This window comes from Astatotilapia calliptera, chromosome 10, assembly GCF_964374335.1.
Source record: "Astatotilapia calliptera chromosome 10, fAstCal68.1, whole genome shotgun sequence".
NCBI lineage: Eukaryota > Metazoa > Chordata > Actinopteri > Cichliformes > Cichlidae > Astatotilapia > Astatotilapia calliptera.
Genome location: NC_137431.1, coordinates 20,180,703 through 20,201,803, shown reverse-complemented (window position 1 = coordinate 20,201,803; position 21,101 = coordinate 20,180,703). Strand labels below are relative to the sequence as shown.

Here is a 21,101-nt window from a genome sequence, read left to right as displayed (position 1 = left end):
TGATCTTGGAATCTGCAGCTATTTGGAAAAAGACCCAGGAGACTTTCCCAGATTGTGTAACTCTACAATTCTCCTTATTTCCTATTCACTGGGTCCCTTTGACCTTCCCATTGTTCTGAGTATTGGTCAATCCAATGAACACTGTCAAACAAATCTGTTTTATACTGAACGAGAAGTCAATCATAATCACTAATGAGAAGTTAATAGGAATGGGCTTTGTCAAGTTAAAAGACACTGTAGAATGTAAAGATTTAAGTGAGTATGTGTATTATTTGGGCCTCTATGCATACTTTGAACTCTGTGTGGATTAAAGAAAATCCTAAATATATTCAAACTTGTGCACCAATTTCTTTTTTTTCTTTTAATTGATTAAAGATATATGCTGTGCAATCATTACACTTTGGAAAAAAGAACAGATCAAGGAAATAATTACAAGCCCAGAATTACCATGATCTTTACGCTCATGGTGAGTGGATATAAACTTCTGACCACAACTGCATATCTGTAAACACTTGAATATCACCAAGTTAGACTTGTGGCTCTGCACATAAGAAAAGCAGAAGTGTAGGTAAGAACACATTCAACTGGCTGGCTTGGCTCTAAAATTGTTTAACAATCTTTGATGTTGTTGATGTTCATAGTTTCCAAGTTTTTAACTTCAGCCACTCTTGAGCTGCGTAGATTGCATAAAGAAGTAGGTACTGCCCTTCACTAGTGACGTCATATATAGAATATGTCCAATAAATATTTACATAATTATTGTCCAAAAGACAGTGCAGTGTAGTCACCATTTCAGATTCAAGTAAAGGTTATAAATGAATAAAAATTACAACCAACCGAACAGACAAACAGAAGTCAGATTTTAACTTTGATCAAACAGAAAGGAAAGGTAATATAGGCGGCAGCATCCAGTATTTAGCATGTCACTACAGATTAAGTTGAAAAAAGTGAAAAAAAACAAAACACTTCAAGTAAGTAGTATAAATTTAAAATCGATTTTATTCATTAAAAATTGCAAAAATATATGAAAGTACACACATTCAATCCTAGATGACGTATAATAAAAATAATTACACATAAATAAAGTAATATGAAATTAAAACGGAAAATTGTGACTAATTGTGTAGGACGTAAATACGGAAGCTTGTTTCCGTAGCTGAAAATAACATTTGTTTGTGTTTAGTTTCTGTCTTGACCTTAATAACATTTTACGTTAGTTTTTTTTTTTTCATTTCAAGATATTTGGTCAGACGTTTGAGTCGATAAATCGAGGTTTTACTTATTGGTGGCAAAGAATATTCGTTTTCAAGTGTCAGAAACAAGCTTCCATACACGCAAGCATACGCTTGTTGTCGATGTCCCTCGTTACTAGCCGTAGTTTACGTCACGAAACGAGCAGAACTGAACAGCATGGAGGAGCTTGTATGACCTTCTGATGATATTTTCCCGTGGTTATAGTGAGTTAGTTTTGTATTTTCTACTTTCAATGGTATTTTGTATTCTTGCCGAATTACATCAGTTTATTTTTATGACCTTTTCTTTAAAAAATGAATGTATGTTTAAGTTAATGCTAACATAACAAGGCTAACCGTTTAGCGGCTGTTTTACGTTGACTCACATTGTTAGTACAGTTGTCGGCTCAGAGGTTTTATCCGGTAAAACTGTAACTGAACGTGTCTTTAGATTGATTACATTTCAGTTGAGTCTCATCCGTATATAATGATGTCAGGGTTGATAATATTTTGTTTCTGCAGGTTGAGTAAAGCTTTGCAGGATGTCAGTCCAGCACGCATCAGTCCATGCCAAATGGATCATCGGCAGAGTCATCGGGACCAAGATGCACAAAACGGCCAAAGTGAGAGTTACCAGGCTGGTGCTGGACCCTTACCTGCTCAAGGTGAGCCTTTAGGGGATTAAGCACCTTTTATAAAATAAGAGTACAAGTGCTTTAAAATAGGCCGGTAAAGCTACAGAGTAAATGAAATACAGAAGGAAACTATTACAGGTTGTTGGAGAGAAGAGTAAAAACAAAAATATTTGAATGGCCTTTTTAAAGATTGTGTCCACAGCTAAAGGTCCTGTAGAGAAAAGACTCAGATACCTTTAGGGAGAGAATATACCCTGATGCAGGTGTGTAAACGGACAGTTTTGCACACCAGATGTGTGTGGGAGTGAGCCGGTGCTGTTGATGTTATTTTCATATATAGCGAAGGCTCGTGGATGTCCTAAAAAGGCTTCACATACATGTTCTGGTGACATTATGCAAGTCAGACTCATTGCATACTATCAGAGGAAATGAGTAGATCACTGGCATTACTCCACGACTCTTTGCTTAGACAAATAAACAATGAATTAAAGTAATCCAAATACAATAAAATAAAGGCATCAACTGACTTTCCTGATTGATGATTTAGCAAAAGTTTCAAGAGAGCTTGAAGTTTTCATGACATTAAACACAATTATGTCCGAGGTAGAAACAAGGACTTCTGTTTTTATTTATTGTCAGTAAGAAAACTGTGAGCCTTGCAATTTATTCTGTAGAGGCAAGAGGCACACGTGGTGGTGGTTATTTGTTTATATTGGGCGTTATTATTATGTTATTTTTATGCCTTTATATGGATGGGAGGTCCACTGTCCCATGTTTCAGTGACTTTTCTGCACATTTCTGCTGAAGGTGACTACCTGATAAGCCAAAAAGACCAAATCATCTGCAAAAAGCAGAGACGAGGGCCTCAGGCCACAAAAGTCTTAGCTTTCTGCCACTTGGTTCGAACTAGAAATTCTGGGCATAAACGTTCAAGCATTTATGAATTTATATTTGAATAACTGTGATATTGTCTCTTCTTCTCCTACAGTACTACAACAAAAGGAAGACGTACTTTGCCCATGATGCATTGCAACAGTGCACTGTGGGAGATATCGTCCTCCTCAAGGCTCTGCCTGAGCCCAGAAGCAAACACGTGAAGCATGAACTGTCAGAGATCGTGTATAAAGTTGGCCGGGTGGTTGACCCCCTAACAGGAAAGAGGGTTGCAGGAACTGAATTTGTGGAGCCTCTAACAGACCTTCCACTTCAAGAGGAGAAAACGCTGTCAGAGAAACTGCAGGAGCTCAACATCTCTGCTGCCCCCAGTGGAGCCGATTCCCCACCGGCACAAACTCCCACTTCATGACAGAAAACTGTGATTTCATGCAGTAATATCAGCTTATTTGTCACTCTACAATGCTTGTGTTTCAAGTGTTAATGTGGATTTATGTTTATAAACTAAGAATCTTTGCTGTACATGTATGGGTGAAGAGACTAAATATTACTTCCTTGTTACCTGCTCAGGTAGTGGACACCTTTCAGAGGAATTTGCAAAATAAAACAACTGCGCAAAAAACAATGTCATGGAAGATACTCGTGTCTGTTATCCAGGTTAGGAATATATTATAATCAAAAGGTGAAGGCCTGGGCTGGATCATCTAATCGGCCCATCCATGAGGACCCATCCAAGAGAAAAGGAGAGGAGGGAGGATAAAATAAATGCCATTATGGTATTCACTTAAAACTAAGAAAGTAGATATCAGGTGTGTGAATACAAAAAACGTACATTAGACATGTTATTATCATAGAACATGCATGAAGCTTTGGCTGCTTCATTTTGCATTTAATATAAGGTACTTTGGAGCTTTAAGTGAAGTTGTAATGACGTTTATTGACCCAACAAGGAAAATTATGTTACATCAGCGGGATAAAGAAGAAATAATAGTATAGTTTACAATAAATAATGGTCAAAGTACAATAGGTGCATAGTTAAGACCTTAAACTGTTTAAAACTGAGATAGTGCACAACTTTTATGTATACCATGGTGATTAAAAAAACCCCAGTAAAAATAAAACTGAGGCTAAAGAAGAATAAAAAGTAAAATTGAGATTGTTTAAGAGAATAGTGCAAATTGCATTTATAAATAATATGCACTTTATAATCTGAAAACAACAACATTTGTATGCAGGGGTGTGTAAAGTGATGATCTGGACATGGTGGGGTGATTCCAGTCAGTAGTGGCTCTGTAAGTGGGACTGCTATAATGAATATGCAGTCAGTGAGTCTGGTCTAATTACTGAGGGAGCTGTCCTTACAGTTTATTGTTGCACAAAGGTGCAGTGAATGAAATTGTTAGGGACAAACTGTTCACTTTTAAGTAATGGGAATATGCAGGTTATAAATGCAAGCTCAGCAGGCGGATCGATCAAAGCCCCCAAAACTATGAAAACTTCACATAAATCCAACAACAGCGAACTCTGCGTATTTTGTATTGAGCTGTGTTAATATCTGTGCTTTAAATCAGCTCCACAAGTGATTCCGGTACTGTCGGTTCTAACTCGGGGTCACGCTCCCGTGAGTAACGTCAGCTCCTGCGGGAACGGACTGCGGCTGTAGCCTCCAGCAACCTCCACACGGCTTTCGAGGAAAGATGGCGATCAGAGTCCTTCAAACAGTGGGTAGAGGCCTTAAACAGACGAGAAGCGGGCTTCATGCGAGCAGCCCGGTGAACGTCGCCCTCAGGTTAGACTCTTCTATACACAGTTTATCTGTGCAGGTGCATAAATATTGCTTAAAAGTCATTAAACTTCTGCTCGTGTAGCCCAATGACAACGTGCGGGCTCTGCTAGGCGGTTAAGCTAATGCTAAAGGGAACGTAAGGACGTTCGCTACGTTTACATCTCTGTGCAACGTAGCTAGCATTAGCCATGTAGCTGTAAATCTGCTAACTTTCTGCTAACATTGATTGTTACCCCCACGATTTTTAAAATAAACAGCGAGTCAACTTGTCCTAACAATCGCCAGTGTCTGATTTATAATGTCATGCGTGATTTTATAGACTTGGGTTGAAGAAATTATTAAAAACTTACCGCCGAGTTACTCTGAGTCTTAAACTGAATTCAACTTCAAGGTCAAAATGCATTGAATTGCTGCACAGCTGTGCTTGTTTTGGTCACTGGACGATTCAGTTTCTTCGCTGCAGCAGCTGAGCGGCCTAAAATAAGCTGTTATTTCCCTTTGAAAGGCAGATATTTGTATAAACCTGACTACAGACTGACACTAAAATGTGTCCTTTTTTTGGTGCATTATGAGGAAAACCGGTGGACTGTTTCCTGATAAACAAGCTCAGCCGCTACACGTGGTGACTGTTGGCACTTGTAGATCGAGTACATTAACAGAAAATGCAGGAAGGCTGATTAAAGTCAGTGCAGACTAATCTCAGGGTTTTGTGCTCTGTGTAGACCCCTCAGCCTTCTGAGCTGCTGACCTCTGAAATGCATAGGTTGGCTGGGCTAAAAAAAGATTTGCACCTTTTCTTCAGCCGACATTTACTAGTTTACACCTCGGGCTCTTGCAGTAAAACTGACCTTATTCACATTAGGAAGCCAGGACACTTTTGAAAGTTTCATAACAACAATAGTAAAGGTATTATTGAATATAGCCCGTCCACATCTGTATTTTTGAGACTTGGACTGATAAAGCAGCAGCTAGAGGTTTAACACTAAAATATATATGTCAGATGTTCACAGAGAAATACAACACAGAATAGAAGGAAACAGGGTTGGATTATTAGGGGAGCTTTGTTGTTGTTGGTACTTAAATGCTGCATTGTGTAGCCAAAGAAATGTTGATTGTATCCAACTTTTAAAAAAAAAATGTTTTAATCCCATCACAGGAGCCTCTCAAATGTTGGTGATGAAAGCTGGTTCAAATCCCTTTTTGTTAGAAAAGTCATCCCCAGAAAAGATGCTCACTCTCACCTGCTTGCCAAAAAAGAAGACAACAACCTGTATAAAATACAGTGTATGTATTGCTGGCAGTGGGACACAGTTAATGATTACCACAACAGTTAATAAACCCATGAAATCTGTTTGATCATGTTGTCTACTCATGCTTTGTTTTTTTTCTTCTTTTGTTGCAGTTCACAATGTCAAACCTGAGTGCCTCGATGCTTACAATGAACTTTGGTATGAGTCTTTGTTGTGTTATCTTAATTCAGATGTCACATTAGAACACTTTTTTTGGAACCAGTATGTCAGATATTTTGCATTTTCACACTTTTTCTTTTCTTTTTGTCTGTGTCTTCAGTGAGGATGTCTTGCCTTCCATTCACACTGACCCTGAATACCCCTGTGAGCTTGTGGGCACCTGGAACACATGGTATGGGGAGCAGGATCAGGCAGGTAAGAACATCCACCCTACCTGAGTTACAACGGACTTTCTTTTGAATGTCAGCGAGGTGAATTATTTGAGCCCATTCAATCTGGTTATTCGTCAAAGCTCAACCTTCTCTTTTAGAAGAGGAAACATGAGATTGAAACCTCGCAGACAACATATTACTACGAGGTAAAAATGAGAACAATGTTCATCATGAATATTATTTATTTAAATAAGCAGTTTATGGATACAGACTTGAGACCTGGATTTTTTTTTTAATCCAGCGTATTTCATGCGATGCTCAGACTCATTTTATAATAAATATTGTTGCTTTTAGCTCTACAAGATGCAAACTACTTGACCTCTTGATTGTGAGTCCTATTGATTAATGAGAATCTGTACGTGTTTAAGCTAAATCAAGTTGTACAGCGGGATAATCTTGCTGCTTTCTGTTTCCCGCTGCAGATGAGTTACATTGAGATGTGGCAGAATTTTTCAAACTATGTCGTTATCTTGGTGTAAAAACAGACATTACTTAAAGGCACTGTGCTTTTTCTCCTCTCTCAGCTTTTCTATTTCAGTTAATTATAGCTGAGACTGAACTGAACTTTTTCCTGGCTGCTCTCCATTTTGTCCAAGTGGTGACATTTGTCGTTCCACAGCTGTGGGCCCTCTCTGGTGTTACAGAGCTGTAATGTTGGCAGTGTCAGGAAAGGTTTTCTAAAAGGTTGCATCAGTACACTTTCAGCATGTGAACACTTAGACAGTATATGGTGCTATGTTTTTAGCTTGTCGCTGTCCCTTTTTGGCTCCGTCTTATTGTCATGGTTGTGTTTTGTATTCTGATTTGCAGTTTGATGCTAAATCTTGAACTAACAGATTAAAGGCATTTAGTTTAATGTGGAAATAAACATTAGAATTGTTTCTTTTAATATTTTCCGAGATACTATATGTATTAAATACACTCAATGGCCACTCTATTAGGTACACCTATTCAGTTGTTCATTAACTCAAATATTTAATCAGCTAATCATATGTCAACAGCTCGGTGCATTTAGGCATGCAAACATGGTCAAGAAATCCTGCTAAAGTTCAAACTGATGATCTGAAAGGGGAAGAAAGGTGTATTAAGTGACTTTGAATATGGCATACCTGTTGGTGCCACACACAACACACAAAATATTGATCTACTGGGATTTTCCCACACACCCATCTCTAAGGTTTACAAAGACTGGTCACCAGATTTCAATCCAGTAGAGCACTTTTGGGATGCGGTGGAAAGAGAGTTTCTCATCATAAATGTGCAGCTGACAAGTCTGCAGCAACTATGTGATGCTGTCACTTCAACATGAACCAAAATCCGTGAGGACTGTTCCCAGCACCTTGATGAATTAAAGCAGTTCTGAAGACAGAAAATGGTCCAACCTGATAATAGCAATGTGTATCTAATGAAGTGGCTGGGGAGTGTATGTTAGAGCCATGTTCATTTTTTCACTTCATGAAATTAAGAGTTTTTCCTTTTTCTGAGATATAATTGTAGTGGTAAGATGACATGATGTCCTTTCACATGCATACACAGAAACTGACTGGAAATTCATGCTGTATAGACTGAATCCCGTCATGCTCCACAATCACGGGTGGTTCATAGGGAGGTCTAACCACAGATGCTATTGTGAAAAACAAAACTCTTACTCCCCCAAAAAAGACAAGATCTATTTAAGAGCTACGTTATCTTTGGCTCTTCTGCTCCTTCTATTCTAGTTCACCTGTGGAGATATCGGGGAGGATACCCGGCTCTCACCGAAGTCATGAACAAACTCAGGCAGAATAAGGTAACGGGTGCTCTGATTAGTTAAGCCTACTGGCCGTTGGTTATCTGTAGGCCAATGTTTCCAGCAGTGCACCCATCTAGCTAGACCCACGTGACATTTTCCTTCCATCTTTATCTTTAATGTTTCCAGTAATCTTTAAAGGTTATTTACACAGTAATGCTTTGAAGAAGGAAAGTGTTAATGAACAGATGAGTCATGCTGCGGGTTTAATCTTCAGAAATGTGTTTTTTTTTCTTAGTTTTTGGAAAGCCCTGCAGATAAAATAAAGTAAGTGGCTTGTAATAATGTGTTCCTCCCACATTGAAGAGCATGAACTGATTGGTCAGATAATTACAAAGAAAATCAACCTGTTTCACATATTTGTGGCTCTGCCACCTGGGGCCCGTTCTTCGTACGTCGCTTACTACATCCAAGACCAAATCATCGCGCTAACTCTGAGCTCGCTAATCCGGTTCTCCGAACACACCTGCTGTTGACGATTAGTACAGCTGGATGAAGTAATGTGAGATCACTGGGTGTCGTAAAAGGGGCTACGCATCGATAGTAGAAACATTGATCGGCAACCCTCTGATTGGTCGGCGAAAATGTCGAAGGAGCGCGCTCGGTATTTTTCGGCAGCAGAGCAAGAACCCTTGAGTGAGGGATTTCAGGAGTTTCAGAGTTTAATCAGAACGCAAGGGAACACTGCAAAGGCTGCAAAAGCAAGGAGAGAGGGCTGGCAGAAAGTTGCTGACAAATTAAACTCGTAAGTCATTTAATAATAACAATAATAATGGAGTGGATTTATATAGCGCTTTTCAAGGCACCCAAAGCGCATGACAATACCACTATTCAGTCACTCTCACATTCACAACAGGACCCACTAGAACATGGGAACAAGTAAAAGTGAAATATAAGAATATTCTACAGAATGGTAATATTTATCACTTATATTGCTTTTAGTCTCTTGGAAAGAGACCCTGAAATAATCTGTTTGTTTGTTCATAACAGCAACCAAGAAAAGGGCAGAGCAAAAAAAGACAGGTGGTGGTCCTGCACCCCTTCGTCAACAAGTTGGTTAAGTAAATAATACCCTCACAGGAATATCAATATCTCTCAATGAGCACACTGTCGCGCTGAGCTAAAGGATCCTGTCTATCCCGCAATATACGCTGAATTCTGAAAACTCTCCTTATCAATCTTGCACCTTCCGCAATGGGTTGCTCGCGTAAACGGACAGGACATGGCTGCGACAGACTTCCCAAATCCACCTTCGCTTTTATAGCCGTGGTCTCTCATCTTGATTACACGAAGTAATTTACAATTATTACTGTGAAATATGAATTACATCTGTAATAATCACATACATGTAATAGAATGTTAATAGTACATTTCCCTTTTTCAGGAAATGACCTGTATGTATCTGTGTGACATCAATAAAAGGATCAAGTGCTGCATTATCTTTAGTTACATTGATGATATTTATTTATGGTGAAACAGTGGTGGAATATTGCTGTTGCTTTCGTATAAATGAAGCGGACATACCTGCGTGGCCGCGATCTAATCCTGTTTACATAAAGTAAACCTGCTCCCGAGCAGGTTTACGCTTACGGCTCTGTTGCTATGACAGCAAGTCCCGGATGAGCTTCGGGGAACCGAACGATCCAGGATCACGCGAAATCGTCAACAATCAAATCCAGCTAACTTACTTAGCGAGGTACGAAGAACGGGCCCCTGGTGACAGAATACAGCTACCACATGTAAACAAGAGGCTACAAAACCGTGCATAGGCTTTGTGCACTGGTCCTGCACATCTGTGACGCTCCCTTTATTGCTTTATCAACTGTCCTTTGGCAAACCTCATGATTTTAATTTGCACAATTCCACAAACTTTAATCAGTAAATACATACTACTGTTAATCTGCCCAGATAATTTACTCATCTATCTCTGCATACATTAAGTAGCACATGGCAAATTAGAAGTGTATACACTATATTTATAACCATAAATGCCATATATATTCTCCGCATATCACTACTCCTCTATTATACCTTCTCAGAAAAGGTGATTTATATATGTATATATATTTTTATGAGTCCAGGTAAAAAGATATTTTCTTTCACTTAAATTCTCTGAATGCACACTAGCTGACTTTCATTGTCTAGATTCTGATCAGACTTCACAGTCGAACAACATGAATACAAATATATTTGGCAGTTATTTTAGCTGAGTCAGATTTTCTGAGCGCTGTGCTTCTTTCATTTGTCTTTGCTGTAGAAGTTTATGGAGTACAGGAATGAGAGGGGGAAGATGCTGCTGTCTCGTAGGAACCAGCTGCTGCTGGAGTTCAGTTTCTGGAACGAACCCGTCCCTCGTCCAGGACCCAACATCTATGAGCTCCGATCGTATCAACTCAGGGTAACTCTTTTTTTTTTTTTTTTTTTTTTATGAACCACAGAATTAGTCGTCCTCCCTCTGTAAGTCTGGGTTTTTGGGGGGAGCGTTTTTGTTTTGTATTTTGCGGTACATGTAGTGAACATGATCTTTACCTTCTTTTTCTCAGCCAGGCACAATGATTGAATGGGGAAATTACTGGTAAGGCACAACTTTCCTTTTTCATGTAATATCTGAGCCACCAAATTTGATCATTTATGGGGGATAACTTTGCGAGCTTTAGTTCCCTTTGTACTAGTCTTGTAGCTACAATCTAAAAAGTTCCTCACTGCTAGTTTGTTGGTTTCACATTTTGTTGCAGGTGAAAATGAGTCTGCAGTACTTTCTGACTACAAAATGTATGCATGACTCCTGAGCATGACCGCATATAATAATCCATTAACTGCCTGGGCTTCATTTAATATATGTCAATATATTCATCTGTTGAATTGAAATTGATTTTTGTTAATTTTATAAAACCAAATATGCAGGGATGATTATAACAAGGCTGATGGTTTAAAACTGAAATTTGATGTACTGACTTGAAATGAGGGGAGTACTGGTGGATGTTGTGGTGTTTTAATTACTGCCACTCTATTTAGAAGCTGTTTTGTGTAATGTCTTTGGTGCTGTGCAGGGCTCGGGCTATTGAGATTCGCCAGCAGAACCAAGAGGCGGTGGGAGGCTTTTTCTCACAGATTGGAAGTCTGTACACAGTTCACCACTTATGGGGTAAGATGAGTTTCCAGGATCATTCAAGAAAAATGCTGCAAATATTGTCCAGGTCACCTACAAATGCAAATGTATGTACATGTTTTTGGTACATGCCTTTTAGATGTAAAACAGCGGTCCCCACACCGGGCCATAGACCAGTATTTACGCGTTACCATAGTGACCAGAGAGCATTAAGGGGCAGAGAGGAGGATGTTACTCTTAATGTTGTTGGTACATTTCAGGAGGACGCTGCTAATAAAGTTACACAATTACACAGTGAATTCGGGTTTATTATTATATTTACAAATTACCACAGTTTTTGTCTTGGTCGTATTATTTTAATTATTTTGTATTTATCCGCGACACCTTAAAGGCCAGTCTGCGAAAATATTGTCTGACATTACACCGGTCCGTTGCGCAACAAAGGTTGGGGACTGCTGATGTAAAAAAGTCCAGGACCAGGAGAGGGGACGAATCCCTTGGAGGGTGCATCCGGCATCAAATGTGTACTGCTGAAAGAAGCTCCCATTTTGCTTGTAGCATTAAACAGTTTACTTGGTGTTGCTCTTCTTTCTTTCCACGTGACTGTGTGCACCTTTAGGTTCTGGAAGTGAACTTAATGCAAAAGCTGTCAAGTATTTAAATTTTCCTGAGCACGACTGTTTGACGTTATGATTCGTCTTTGGTTTAAAAAGCTACAGCTTTTACTCAGTGAGTTTGAACGTGTTTCTTTTCAGCTTACAAGGACCTGCAGTCCAGAGAAAATACCAGAAACGCAGCCTGGCAGCGTGACGGCTGGGACGAGGTTGTTTATTACACAGGTTGGTTTCAGTCTGATACTTTTATACTTAAGCAAGTTTTAGTTACTGTAAGTGCTGAGTCTTGTTGTTCTGTTGTGGGCATAAGACATTAAAATTAACCTATTTTATATCTATTATCCATATTTGTGGCATGTTAACGTTAAATGAAAATATTAATTTCAAACATTTAAGCTCGGATGAACCCAAGCTGCCAACAACTTATTATAAATTGTCGATCAAGAATAGATTAAAACAATGAAGACTAATTACTAATACTGTCAACATATTCTCTTCTCAGGGCTTCAAATACTGGAAGTATTGACTTTTTTACACACCTTGGAAAATTAATTGCCCACTTCTGCTCTAAAGTGTGTTGGTTGTACATAGAGCTTTGCAGACTTTCACCAGTGAGCTGTGTTACAAATATAGCATCTTTATTTATAACACACTTTACATCCAACAATGTTGGCCAAAGTGCTACAAATATAAAATAAAGAGAAAACAGTTTAAATTACATCTAAAATTTCTTAAAATTAAAAATAATATAATTAATAAGAAAACATATTAAGAGACATCAACAAGTCCTTCTGTGCTGAAAGCCAAGGTAAATAAATGTTTTAAGACGTGATTTAAAAACGGATAAGGAAGGTGCCTGTCTAACATGTAAAGGCAACTCATTCCACAATTTTGGTGCTGCCACAGCAAACGCCTGATCCCCTCTGAGCTTACCATTAGTCCTAGGCACACTCAGCAGGAGCTGGTCTGCCAGGAAGGTATGTATGGATGAAGAAGCTCAGAGAGGTACAGAGGGGCAGCATTGGACAAACATTTAAAAACAAATAAAAGTAGCTTAAAATATGTGGAATAATAATAATAATAATAATAATAATAATAATGGATTGGATTTATATAGCGCTTTTCAAGGCACCCAAAGCGCTTTACAATACCACTATTCATTCACTCTCGCATTCACACACTGGTGGAGGCAGCTACGGTTGTAGCCACAGCTGCCCTGGGGCAGACTGAGAGAAGCGAGGCTGCCATATCACGCCATCGGCCCCTCTGGCCAACACCAGGTGCTCTGAGTTATTCTTGTTTGTGCTTTAGTCCATGCTTTTAGCTTTTAGCTCGTGCTGCAGAGAAGACTGTTCAAGCCTGATTTTCATCACCTTTGGGCTTCATTCCTTCCTTTTCTTTGGAGAACTGCACACAAGCATGTCTGTAGATTACATACTCATAATTCTTCACTTGTTCATACCTACACAAATGGAAACAAACGTGGCACAATAAATTCTACTTCAGCGTCTCTGATGCCTGAATCTATGAAGGATTGATTTAGCAATAGGGAATCATTATGTTCAATGGGATTACAAAGACACTCAGCAGTGTTGGTGTAAGGACAACGTACAACAACTCAGGCTTTAATAAAATGAGCTTTTATTGGGATGTTAACATTGAAACTAAACTGAGAACTCTAGCTATAAATTCATGAAACATTAGCAAATTTAAATGAGATAAAGTTGTGTTCCCTGTTGGAAATCTGTTGTTAAGACTGTTGTTTGTTCTTTACCTCACAGTCCCTCTTATTCAGCACATGGAGTCTAGAATAATGATTCCCATGAAGAATTCACCCTTGAAGTAACTACTAACACCTGAGGAGAATTCTCAGCCGCCACTGCAACTATTACACTGATCTGTCGAGAGTGTAACCAACCGTCAAAGTGTGCACTGCCAGGGAAATCTGCTCAACATCAACACAATCTTGTTTCCTTTCATTTGGTTTCTTTTCTCCCCTTTTTCTGTTTGGATGATGAGGTCAAAATGATTGTCACCAAAACTGTACCTGTTACAGCAGCTACTATGTTACTGACCTATTAATGTGGTGTGCTTATGATTTGGGGGCGCACTCCTCTTCACCTTCTGTCATTTAAAGGGTGTTTGAAATGTCTTGTCTGTCTTCATTTTCTTTTCCTTTCTTTGTTGTTTGTGTGCTGGTCACAGGGCCTTTTTAATGTACAAGAAAATTTAATATGATTTCTGAGTCCTGAAACAAAATAATGATTACCAGTGTCTTACAGCAGAAAATAAGAGCTCACAGTAGCTCACTGTCAAAATTACATGGCTTAAAATACATACTGAGTGGTCAGTTTCACAGAGATAAACCTGCAGTTTAAAGTTCAGTGTTATAAAATGAGCACTAAAGCTGAGAGTTACAGGTTTTGGTCTGTTTCAGAGCCACAGTCTCACTCAAAGTTCATCGTGTGTCCACTCCTCTTTTGTTACACAGCTTTGATACAGCCAACTTGGTGTTTACTCCTTTCAGAATCATTTGACTGGATGAACCAATTCCTGTCAACAATACTGCATACACACAAGTTGCCAGCTCATTGTTTTTGTTTTGTTTGTTTTTTTTGTCTTACCAGAATCATGAATACTGAATTTGAATTATTTGCCCTGTTTTTTTTTTTTTTTAAACTGACCACAACTCCTGATTGTTCAAATTGTAACATATGACACACGTGGCTCTTCCACACAGAAGACATGTTTTTGAATCCAGCGGAACTAATCTGTATTTACAGCATAGCCTGCTGTACGCTTACTGACAAGTTTGGCCTTTCCCTATATCAAGTAGATGATGTCTGGGTGATTGTATGCTCTGACTAAGATCAATGTTTTCTTTCGTTTCTTTCTTTCTTTTTAAATGGGCAGATTGTAGATATACATAGTGGGATTATTGGCCAAACCATAGTTACAGACCCTCCTGAATCTGAATGTGCAGGGTCTTCTATTACCTAGCGGGTGTTGATAACCCTGTGAACAGGAGAGGAGTAGTATCTTGTGTGATAAATTGTAAAATGCAGTGCTTTAATAAGATTAGTTGTACATATTTAATTAAACTTCTGATAAAAATTAAGAGCGCTCTTTGTCATAAGTTTGAAATGATAGAACGTGAGTTGATTTTTGACTGTCAGACCACAATTTTCTGTTTTCTTCAGCATTAAAAAAAAAAAATCAAATATGCATATTAATTTTGCATGCTGAAGAAAGTGTGATGCTACTATATTAAATGGTAAGGCTTAATAATAATAGTAATCGTTTAAAATAACTAAATATCGAAATTTGATTTTATGTCGGCTCTGTGAGGTGTTCCAGTGGTAAAAGTGAGGCAAAATTCAGACCACAAACTGAATTTTGTGGTCTGTGTGTGTGTGTGTGTGTGTTGTATTTCCAGACATTGGCGTCTAGGGTGTGACTTGTGCTGCCTTCATGGTGTGATGGAAATCTTAAAGGTTAATTCTCGGCACTAATGCTGCAAAGTAAGGAGAGGATGGATTCTGTCGGAAATTTTAAATATATATTTTAAATATGTTTCACGCAAAAAGTTATAACTTTTCAGGACATTGTTCACAGTTTCACTGATTTGCTTACCGATATTGCCAGTCGGAAAACAAATGATCTGACTTTGTTGCCTTGAAGGTGTTCTAACGTTTCTTTTGGAGAAGCCGAGTCAACCTGACACGATATTCCCATGGGTTCGAAAAATGTAATGACTTTTCTGCACTGATATAAATCATGGTGTGGACCAGTTGTAATAGCTGTAAATGCGGAATGTCCCAGCGTCGGCGTGTCCCCTAAATGCAGCACGAGAACACGTGTTGGAGCCTTCTGGAAAGCGACTCCCCTTTCGAGAGCTTCCGAACCCGAGTAGCGTGGACTCCCTACCGGCGATACTTTTTACTTGTACTTCGCTGGTTGTGCTGCGCTATGGCTGCCGTAAAAGCTCTAAACCCCAAAGCAGAGGTGGCCAGAGCCCAGGCCGCCCTGGCTGTTAACATTAGTGCCGCCCGGGGGCTGCAGGATGTGCTGAGAAGCAACCTGGGACCGAAGGGGACCATGAAAATGTGAGTGCCGCCGGAGCTCTTTGTGCAGCACGCGTGATATGCTAACTCGCTAACGTTAGCAGCAATTCACCGGTTTAGCATTGCAGCCGATAGCGGTATGTCGCCACCAAAGTCTTTGTGCCTGAAAAGTAGAAACCATCCACTCTTTATTACAGAGTACCTGTCCAAAACACACTTAAAATAAATTGAGGCCTGCCATCGCTAAACGGTTAGCGGATTTTCCCGGCACTCGTTGCCCTGCCCAGTCATCGTCATGATCCGCTCTGACAGCCATAAAGCTAACGTTAGCATGCTAGCTTCAGTCGGTTAGCAGATCATGCCAGTTTACGTTAAAGTCGTAGTACTAAGTATAACGTGTCCACAAGTTTAGCCTTAACGCTAACTAAAGATACTGATGAGCGACTGAATAACTCAGTTACAGGTAGAGATTTGTTTGGGGATTTGTAGATGATGTGAGGAAATTGATAAATAAAAGCTAACAGCCATAATCTGCGAGTTCTTCAGCAGGCAAACAATAATAGGGTGAAAGTTTGCATTATCATAATATAAGCCGCTAGTAGGTAGGGTAACAAATATTAACCCTCTTCTGTCTCTGTGGATCTGCAGGCTGGTGTCTGGTGCAGGAGACATAAAGTTGACCAAAGATGGCAACGTCCTGCTACACGAGATGGTAAGGGACACGATGAGCTGTAAAATGAGGATCTTCTGTCAGTGATGTCATATTAGTACTGTATTGCCTATTTCACAGAGTGACCACACCCTAAATGTTTGTATATGTCTCTTAAGCCTTTGTTCTCACAAACAATGAGTTTAACAGCAGCATGTTATCTGACTGAGCTTTAAATATCTGGATAGATGTGCTTTAGGGTTTGAACTTGATGGCACTTTTTCCACATTTGTCACAGTGCACATTAATAATTTGACAATAATTCGTTAACCATTACAACGTACCTAAATTCTAAAAAATATATTGAACGCAGAAGTCTTTACCAGCTGACCAGGCCACACAACCTGCTATCCTCCTAATGCCATCCCAAGTACAGATTAATGGGAGGGTATCCGGTGTAAAATCTGTGCCTATTCAACTTGTAGATCTGTCTGTCCCTTTGGGAAACAAGGGAGCAACTGGAAATACCTTTTTTACCACTTCAAAGCAAACTTAGTACCTTGTAATGTAACTGAGGATTCATAATAATTAATAATGGATCAGTAGGTTTAGCACTGCTGCCATGAATTACCCATGAATGAGGATTTTCATAAAATTTTTCCCAACCTGTTTCCCTTTCAGCAAATTCAGCACCCTACAGCATCGCTGATTGCCAAGGTTGCCACTGCACAGGATGACATCACAGGAGATGGTACCACCTCCAACGTCCTCATCATTGGTGAACTGCTGAAGCAGGCTGACCTTTACATTTCAGAGGTACAAGATAGTTCACAGTGTGTGTTTGTATTTGGCATGTCAGTCTCTCTAGTGAATGAATTGTTGAGGTATCTTTTTTTTAACCACAACTCCATTTTAATGGTTTGTTGCAGGGTCTTCATCCAAGAATCATTGCCGAGGGCTTTGAGGCAGCAAAAGAGAAATCTTTGGCTGTTCTTGAGGAAGTAAAGGTGACTCGGGAAATGGATAGAGAGACCCTCATTAACGTCGCACGCACCTCCCTCAGAACCAAGGTCCACGCAGAGCTGGCAGACCTGCTCACTGAGGTGAGACATGAGGGAATCGAGCACAAAGCAGATGTTAGATGTTTTTACCTTATAGCCAATTAGTTAGTTTACTTTGACATTTCAAAGTTGCCACAGACCTAAGGGCTTACTTATTCTTGAACCTTTATGGCAGTCTGTAGCTTGTTGTGAGTGCACTTCTCTATTCTCTAATCTTAGCTGTCGCTCATTTAGCTTGTGATCACCTTGTCTGTTTGCAGGCTGTAGTAGATGCTGTGCTCGCCATCGCTAAACCCAATGAACCCACTGACTTGTATATGGTGGAAATCATGGAGATGAAGCACAAGACCGACTGTGATACACAGTAAGTGTAAATACAGAGGTGGAGAGGGGAATAAGACAAGACTGTGCTTAACTGTGAATTCTAAATGCTGATCTGTTATTTCTTAGGCTGATCAGAGGTCTGGTGTTGGACCACGGCGCCCGGCACCCAGACATGAAGAAGAGGGTGGAGGATGCTTACATACTGACGTGCAACGTCTCTTTGGAGTACGAGAAGACCGAGGTCAACTCTGGCTTCTTCTACAAGAGCGCTGATGAGAGGGAGAAGCTCGTGGCTGCAGAAAGGAAGTTCATCGAGGACCGCGTGCAGAAGATTATCGCCTTGAAAAACAAAGTGTGTCCCAATGGGGACAAGGGCTTTGTCGTCATTAACCAGAAGGTATGCTAGAAAATGCGGATGTTAACATAGTTCAAAGGCTAAAGTTTAAAAAAAAAGAATTGTCAAACTCAGTTCAGTCTGGCTTGTACTACTAAAGATACAGGCTCGTAATTTGACTTTGTGTTTTCATATGAACACTAAGCCTTTTGAGACTGGCCCAGCCAATCTGGCTGCATGCACAGCGAACACCCAAGGATGCTATCATGGCTCCCCCTGGTTTTTGTGTCTGTGCTACAGTAACTCTGATCTGTACCTCTGCATTAGGAGAGTCTCTTCCTCCCCTACATGTATTCAGCGGATCAGGATAATCTTTACATCGCTTAGATTTACCGAACTATTTAGTGTAAACTGCAGTCTCAAGCATGTCTTCTTATTTTGTGTGTGTGTTTAGGGTATTGACCCATTCTCCCTGGACGCCCTAGCCAAAGAGGGCATTGTTGGGTTGCGGAGGGCAAAGAGGAGGAACATGGAGAGGTGAGAAAAATATTTTTCAGTGTTATAAATGTTGGTGGTGTTTTATAGTTGAGATGAGCAAAACATTACATTACTTAGATAAAAGTTCATAGAAGATTTTTGAATTGTTTGATTTAACATGCTGAGATGAGCTCATGCTTTATGTTTTGAAATTGGCACAGACACACCCGTACAGGTGCTTTACACTACCAGCCGGTGTCAGTCAGTCATATATTAAGAAGCTGAATTACACTCAGTGTGTCGTTCCTGTGACAGGCTCACCCTCGCTTGCGGTGGCATCGCCATGAACTCAGTTGATGACCTCACACCTGAATGCTTGGGACATGCTGGCCTGGTTTATGAACACACACTGGTGAGACTTTTTTTTGGGGGGGTCTATTTTTTACCTTTCAGTCCACAAAACTGTGAAATTTAAACTTTTTAAAATTAAAATGATATTAATGCTGCAACCTTGCTTGCAGGGAGAGGAGAAGTACACGTTCATCGAGAAGTGTGGAAACCCTCGCTCAGTTACCCTGCTGGTGAAGGGACCCAACAAACACACCCTCACACAGATCAAAGATGCCGTAAGGGACGGTCTGCGGGCAGTAAAGAACGCTATTGAAGATGGTAAGAGCTGAACATTTCCTCTATGCTTATTTTACTTTTTAAAATCCTTTTACTAAAAAATTATTAACATAAACTTTTGTTGATGATGAATTTCTGCAGTTTTGTTCTATCTGAATTAATCCTACTGGATGCTCTGCTTGACCATTAGTATGGCTTATAAAATGCTACCTTTTTAAACAGATTAACACTTTTTTTTTAATGTCTGTGTGCAGACAAATCAGTGTTTTTAGAATTCTTTAAGCAGAAATTCATTCATGAAACAACACTCTGAAGTCCTTTAAGGCTTTTTCCAAATATTGTGTGGACAAACTGTAGATCAAAATATCCATTTTCTCTTTATGTTGATAACAAGCTGAAATTGAAGGTGGTTAATTTGTCCTTAAGGAAAACAGAACAGGTCTCATTTGCACAGCGAACACCCAGGGATGCTAGTGTGGCTCTCCCTGGTCTTAGTGTCTGTGCTACAATGACTCTGATCTTATCCTCTGCATTAGGAGAGTTTAGTCTCTCCTACATGTATTCAGCTGATCAGAACAAACTCCACTAATTGTTTTAAATATTAGAGCTGTTCCCTCCCCGAGTGGGTTAATTTATATGACACATTTGTTTGCTTTCCTAAATATCTTTATTTTTCTGTCTTCAGGTAGTGTAGTCTCCGGTGCAGGTGCCTTTGAAGTTGCTGTGGCAGACGCTCTGGTAAAACACAAGCCCAATGTGAAAGGCAGAGCCCAGCTGGGAGTCCAGGCATTTGCAGATGCTCTCCTAGTCATCCCTAAGGTAAAGAATAATTCATTTTCTGTCATTTTTATTAACCGAAACCTGGTTTGTTTCTTGCTGCACCATTATTTGTCACCTTCTTATAGTCCATCCTGTATCAAAATTTACTGATGTTTTTAAAATGCCATCTTTCTGTTCTTAGGTTCTGGCCCAGAACTCTGGCTACGACCCACAGGAGACCCTGCTGAAGCTGCAGACAGAGTACAAAGAGTCTGGCCAGCTAGTTGGAGTAGACCTCAGCACAGGTGAGAACCACAGCAGCGATCAGTCAATCCTGAAGTGATTGCATTTTAAAGTTTAGAGTAAAACTCTATAATTGTTGTATTTAGCTATGTGAAGTTATTAAACAGTAACAATTTGGCAGAATTTAAACCTTTTTTTTTTTATTCTAACCTTTTGCTTTGCAGGAGAACCAATGGTGGCAGGAGAAGCAGGCGTATGGGATAATTACAGTGTCAAGAAACAGCTTCTTCACTCATGGTGAGACGAAGGAATGTTTTAAATTACCCCGATGTATCGCCCACATGGGTCACTAACACGGGTCTCTGTTCACAGCACGGTGATCGCGAGCAACATCTTGTTGGTGGATGAGATCATGCGAGCTGGAATGTCTTCTCTCAAAGGTTAAAGTCACCTAAAGAAGCTGCAGCTGTTATACTCACAGGGATAGTTGTTTTACCTAAAGGTTCAGTCAACGTGTTCCCGCTGTAGGCACTCTGAAGCACCCCCAGTCTGATGGACAGCCCGCTGTAAACATCCACGGCATCCATCGCAGCGCCTGTCAGACATCATTGTCATGCTAGTCATGAGGTTCTTTTTGTTTTCCATGGATTTGTCATCGCCTCCCTCTAAAATGATTGGTTTATTTATGAGATTTTGTTAAAAGCACTGACCTCTGCCTCAGTTTTGTTTCTACCCATTAAAGGTTTTCCTGGCTCCGTAAAAATGTGGTTCTTTGTCGTTGAAGAATTAATCAGTCAAACATATAAAAGTTAACATCTGTGTT

General features: G+C 39.8%; 3 protein-coding genes and 2 non-coding genes across 5 annotated transcripts; all 5 read left to right on the top strand.

The window, feature by feature from the left end:
* Positions 1 to 1,181: 1,181 nt before the first annotated feature.
* Positions 1,182 to 3,283, top strand: mrps17 (mitochondrial ribosomal protein S17). The gene is made up of 3 exons (XM_026182549.2): positions 1,182 to 1,457; positions 1,755 to 1,897; positions 2,856 to 3,283. Exons 2-3 carry the CDS (start codon positions 1,775 to 1,777, stop codon positions 3,171 to 3,173), a joined length of 441 nt encoding a protein of 146 aa, XP_026038334.1. The 5' UTR covers positions 1,182 to 1,457; positions 1,755 to 1,774; the 3' UTR covers positions 3,174 to 3,283.
* Positions 3,284 to 3,689: 406 nt separating this feature from the next.
* Positions 3,690 to 14,858, top strand: LOC113030821 (protein NipSnap homolog 2-like). The gene is made up of 10 exons (XM_026182547.2): positions 3,690 to 4,550; positions 5,704 to 5,831; positions 5,950 to 5,995; positions 6,117 to 6,211; positions 7,947 to 8,017; positions 10,275 to 10,415; positions 10,561 to 10,592; positions 11,068 to 11,162; positions 11,882 to 11,965; positions 13,522 to 14,858. The coding sequence occupies exons 1-10, from the start codon at positions 4,459 to 4,461 to the stop codon at positions 13,584 to 13,586; spliced, it is 849 nt and encodes a 282-aa protein (XP_026038332.1). The 5' UTR covers positions 3,690 to 4,458; the 3' UTR covers positions 13,587 to 14,858.
* A 707-nt stretch (positions 14,859 to 15,565) lies between these two features.
* On the top strand, positions 15,566 to 21,041 carry cct6a (chaperonin containing TCP1, subunit 6A (zeta 1)). The gene is made up of 13 exons (XM_026182545.2): positions 15,566 to 15,846; positions 16,453 to 16,516; positions 17,135 to 17,269; positions 17,383 to 17,556; positions 17,775 to 17,878; positions 17,965 to 18,235; positions 18,627 to 18,709; positions 18,965 to 19,061; positions 19,171 to 19,318; positions 19,962 to 20,095; positions 20,238 to 20,340; positions 20,503 to 20,575; positions 20,651 to 21,041. Exons 1-13 carry the CDS (start codon positions 15,581 to 15,583, stop codon positions 20,721 to 20,723), a joined length of 1,725 nt encoding a protein of 574 aa, XP_026038330.1. The 5' UTR covers positions 15,566 to 15,580; the 3' UTR covers positions 20,724 to 21,041.
* LOC113031282 (small nucleolar RNA SNORA22) lies at positions 18,410 to 18,545 on the top strand. Its single transcript, XR_003273713.1, has one exon. It is a non-coding gene; the product is annotated as a small nucleolar RNA SNORA22 (small nucleolar RNA).
* On the top strand, positions 19,723 to 19,857 carry LOC113031283 (small nucleolar RNA SNORA22). Its single transcript, XR_003273714.2, has one exon. It is a non-coding gene; the product is annotated as a small nucleolar RNA SNORA22 (small nucleolar RNA).
* Positions 21,042 to 21,101: the final 60 nt, after the last annotated feature.

Coding starts and splice junctions, on each gene's coding strand:
- LOC113030821 (XM_026182547.2), top strand. CDS start 4,459: ATGGCGATCAGAGTCCTTCAAACAGTGGGTAGAGGCCTTAAACAGACG. Junction 5,996..6,116: donor GATGCTTACAATGAACTTTG/GTATGAGTCTTT, acceptor CTGTGTCTTCAG/TGAGGATGTCTTGCCTTCCA. Junction 10,593..11,067: donor ATTGAATGGGGAAATTACTG/GTAAGGCACAAC, acceptor GGTGCTGTGCAG/GGCTCGGGCTATTGAGATTC.
- cct6a (XM_026182545.2), top strand. CDS start 15,581: ATGCAGCACGAGAACACGTGTTGGAGCCTTCTGGAAAGCGACTCCCCT. Junction 18,710..18,964: donor AAGAGGAGGAACATGGAGAG/GTGAGAAAAATA, acceptor TTCCTGTGACAG/GCTCACCCTCGCTTGCGGTG. Junction 20,576..20,650: donor AAACAGCTTCTTCACTCATG/GTGAGACGAAGG, acceptor CTCTGTTCACAG/CACGGTGATCGCGAGCAACA.
- mrps17 (XM_026182549.2), top strand. CDS start 1,775: ATGTCAGTCCAGCACGCATCAGTCCATGCCAAATGGATCATCGGCAGA. Junction 1,898..2,855: donor TGGACCCTTACCTGCTCAAG/GTGAGCCTTTAG, acceptor CTTCTCCTACAG/TACTACAACAAAAGGAAGAC.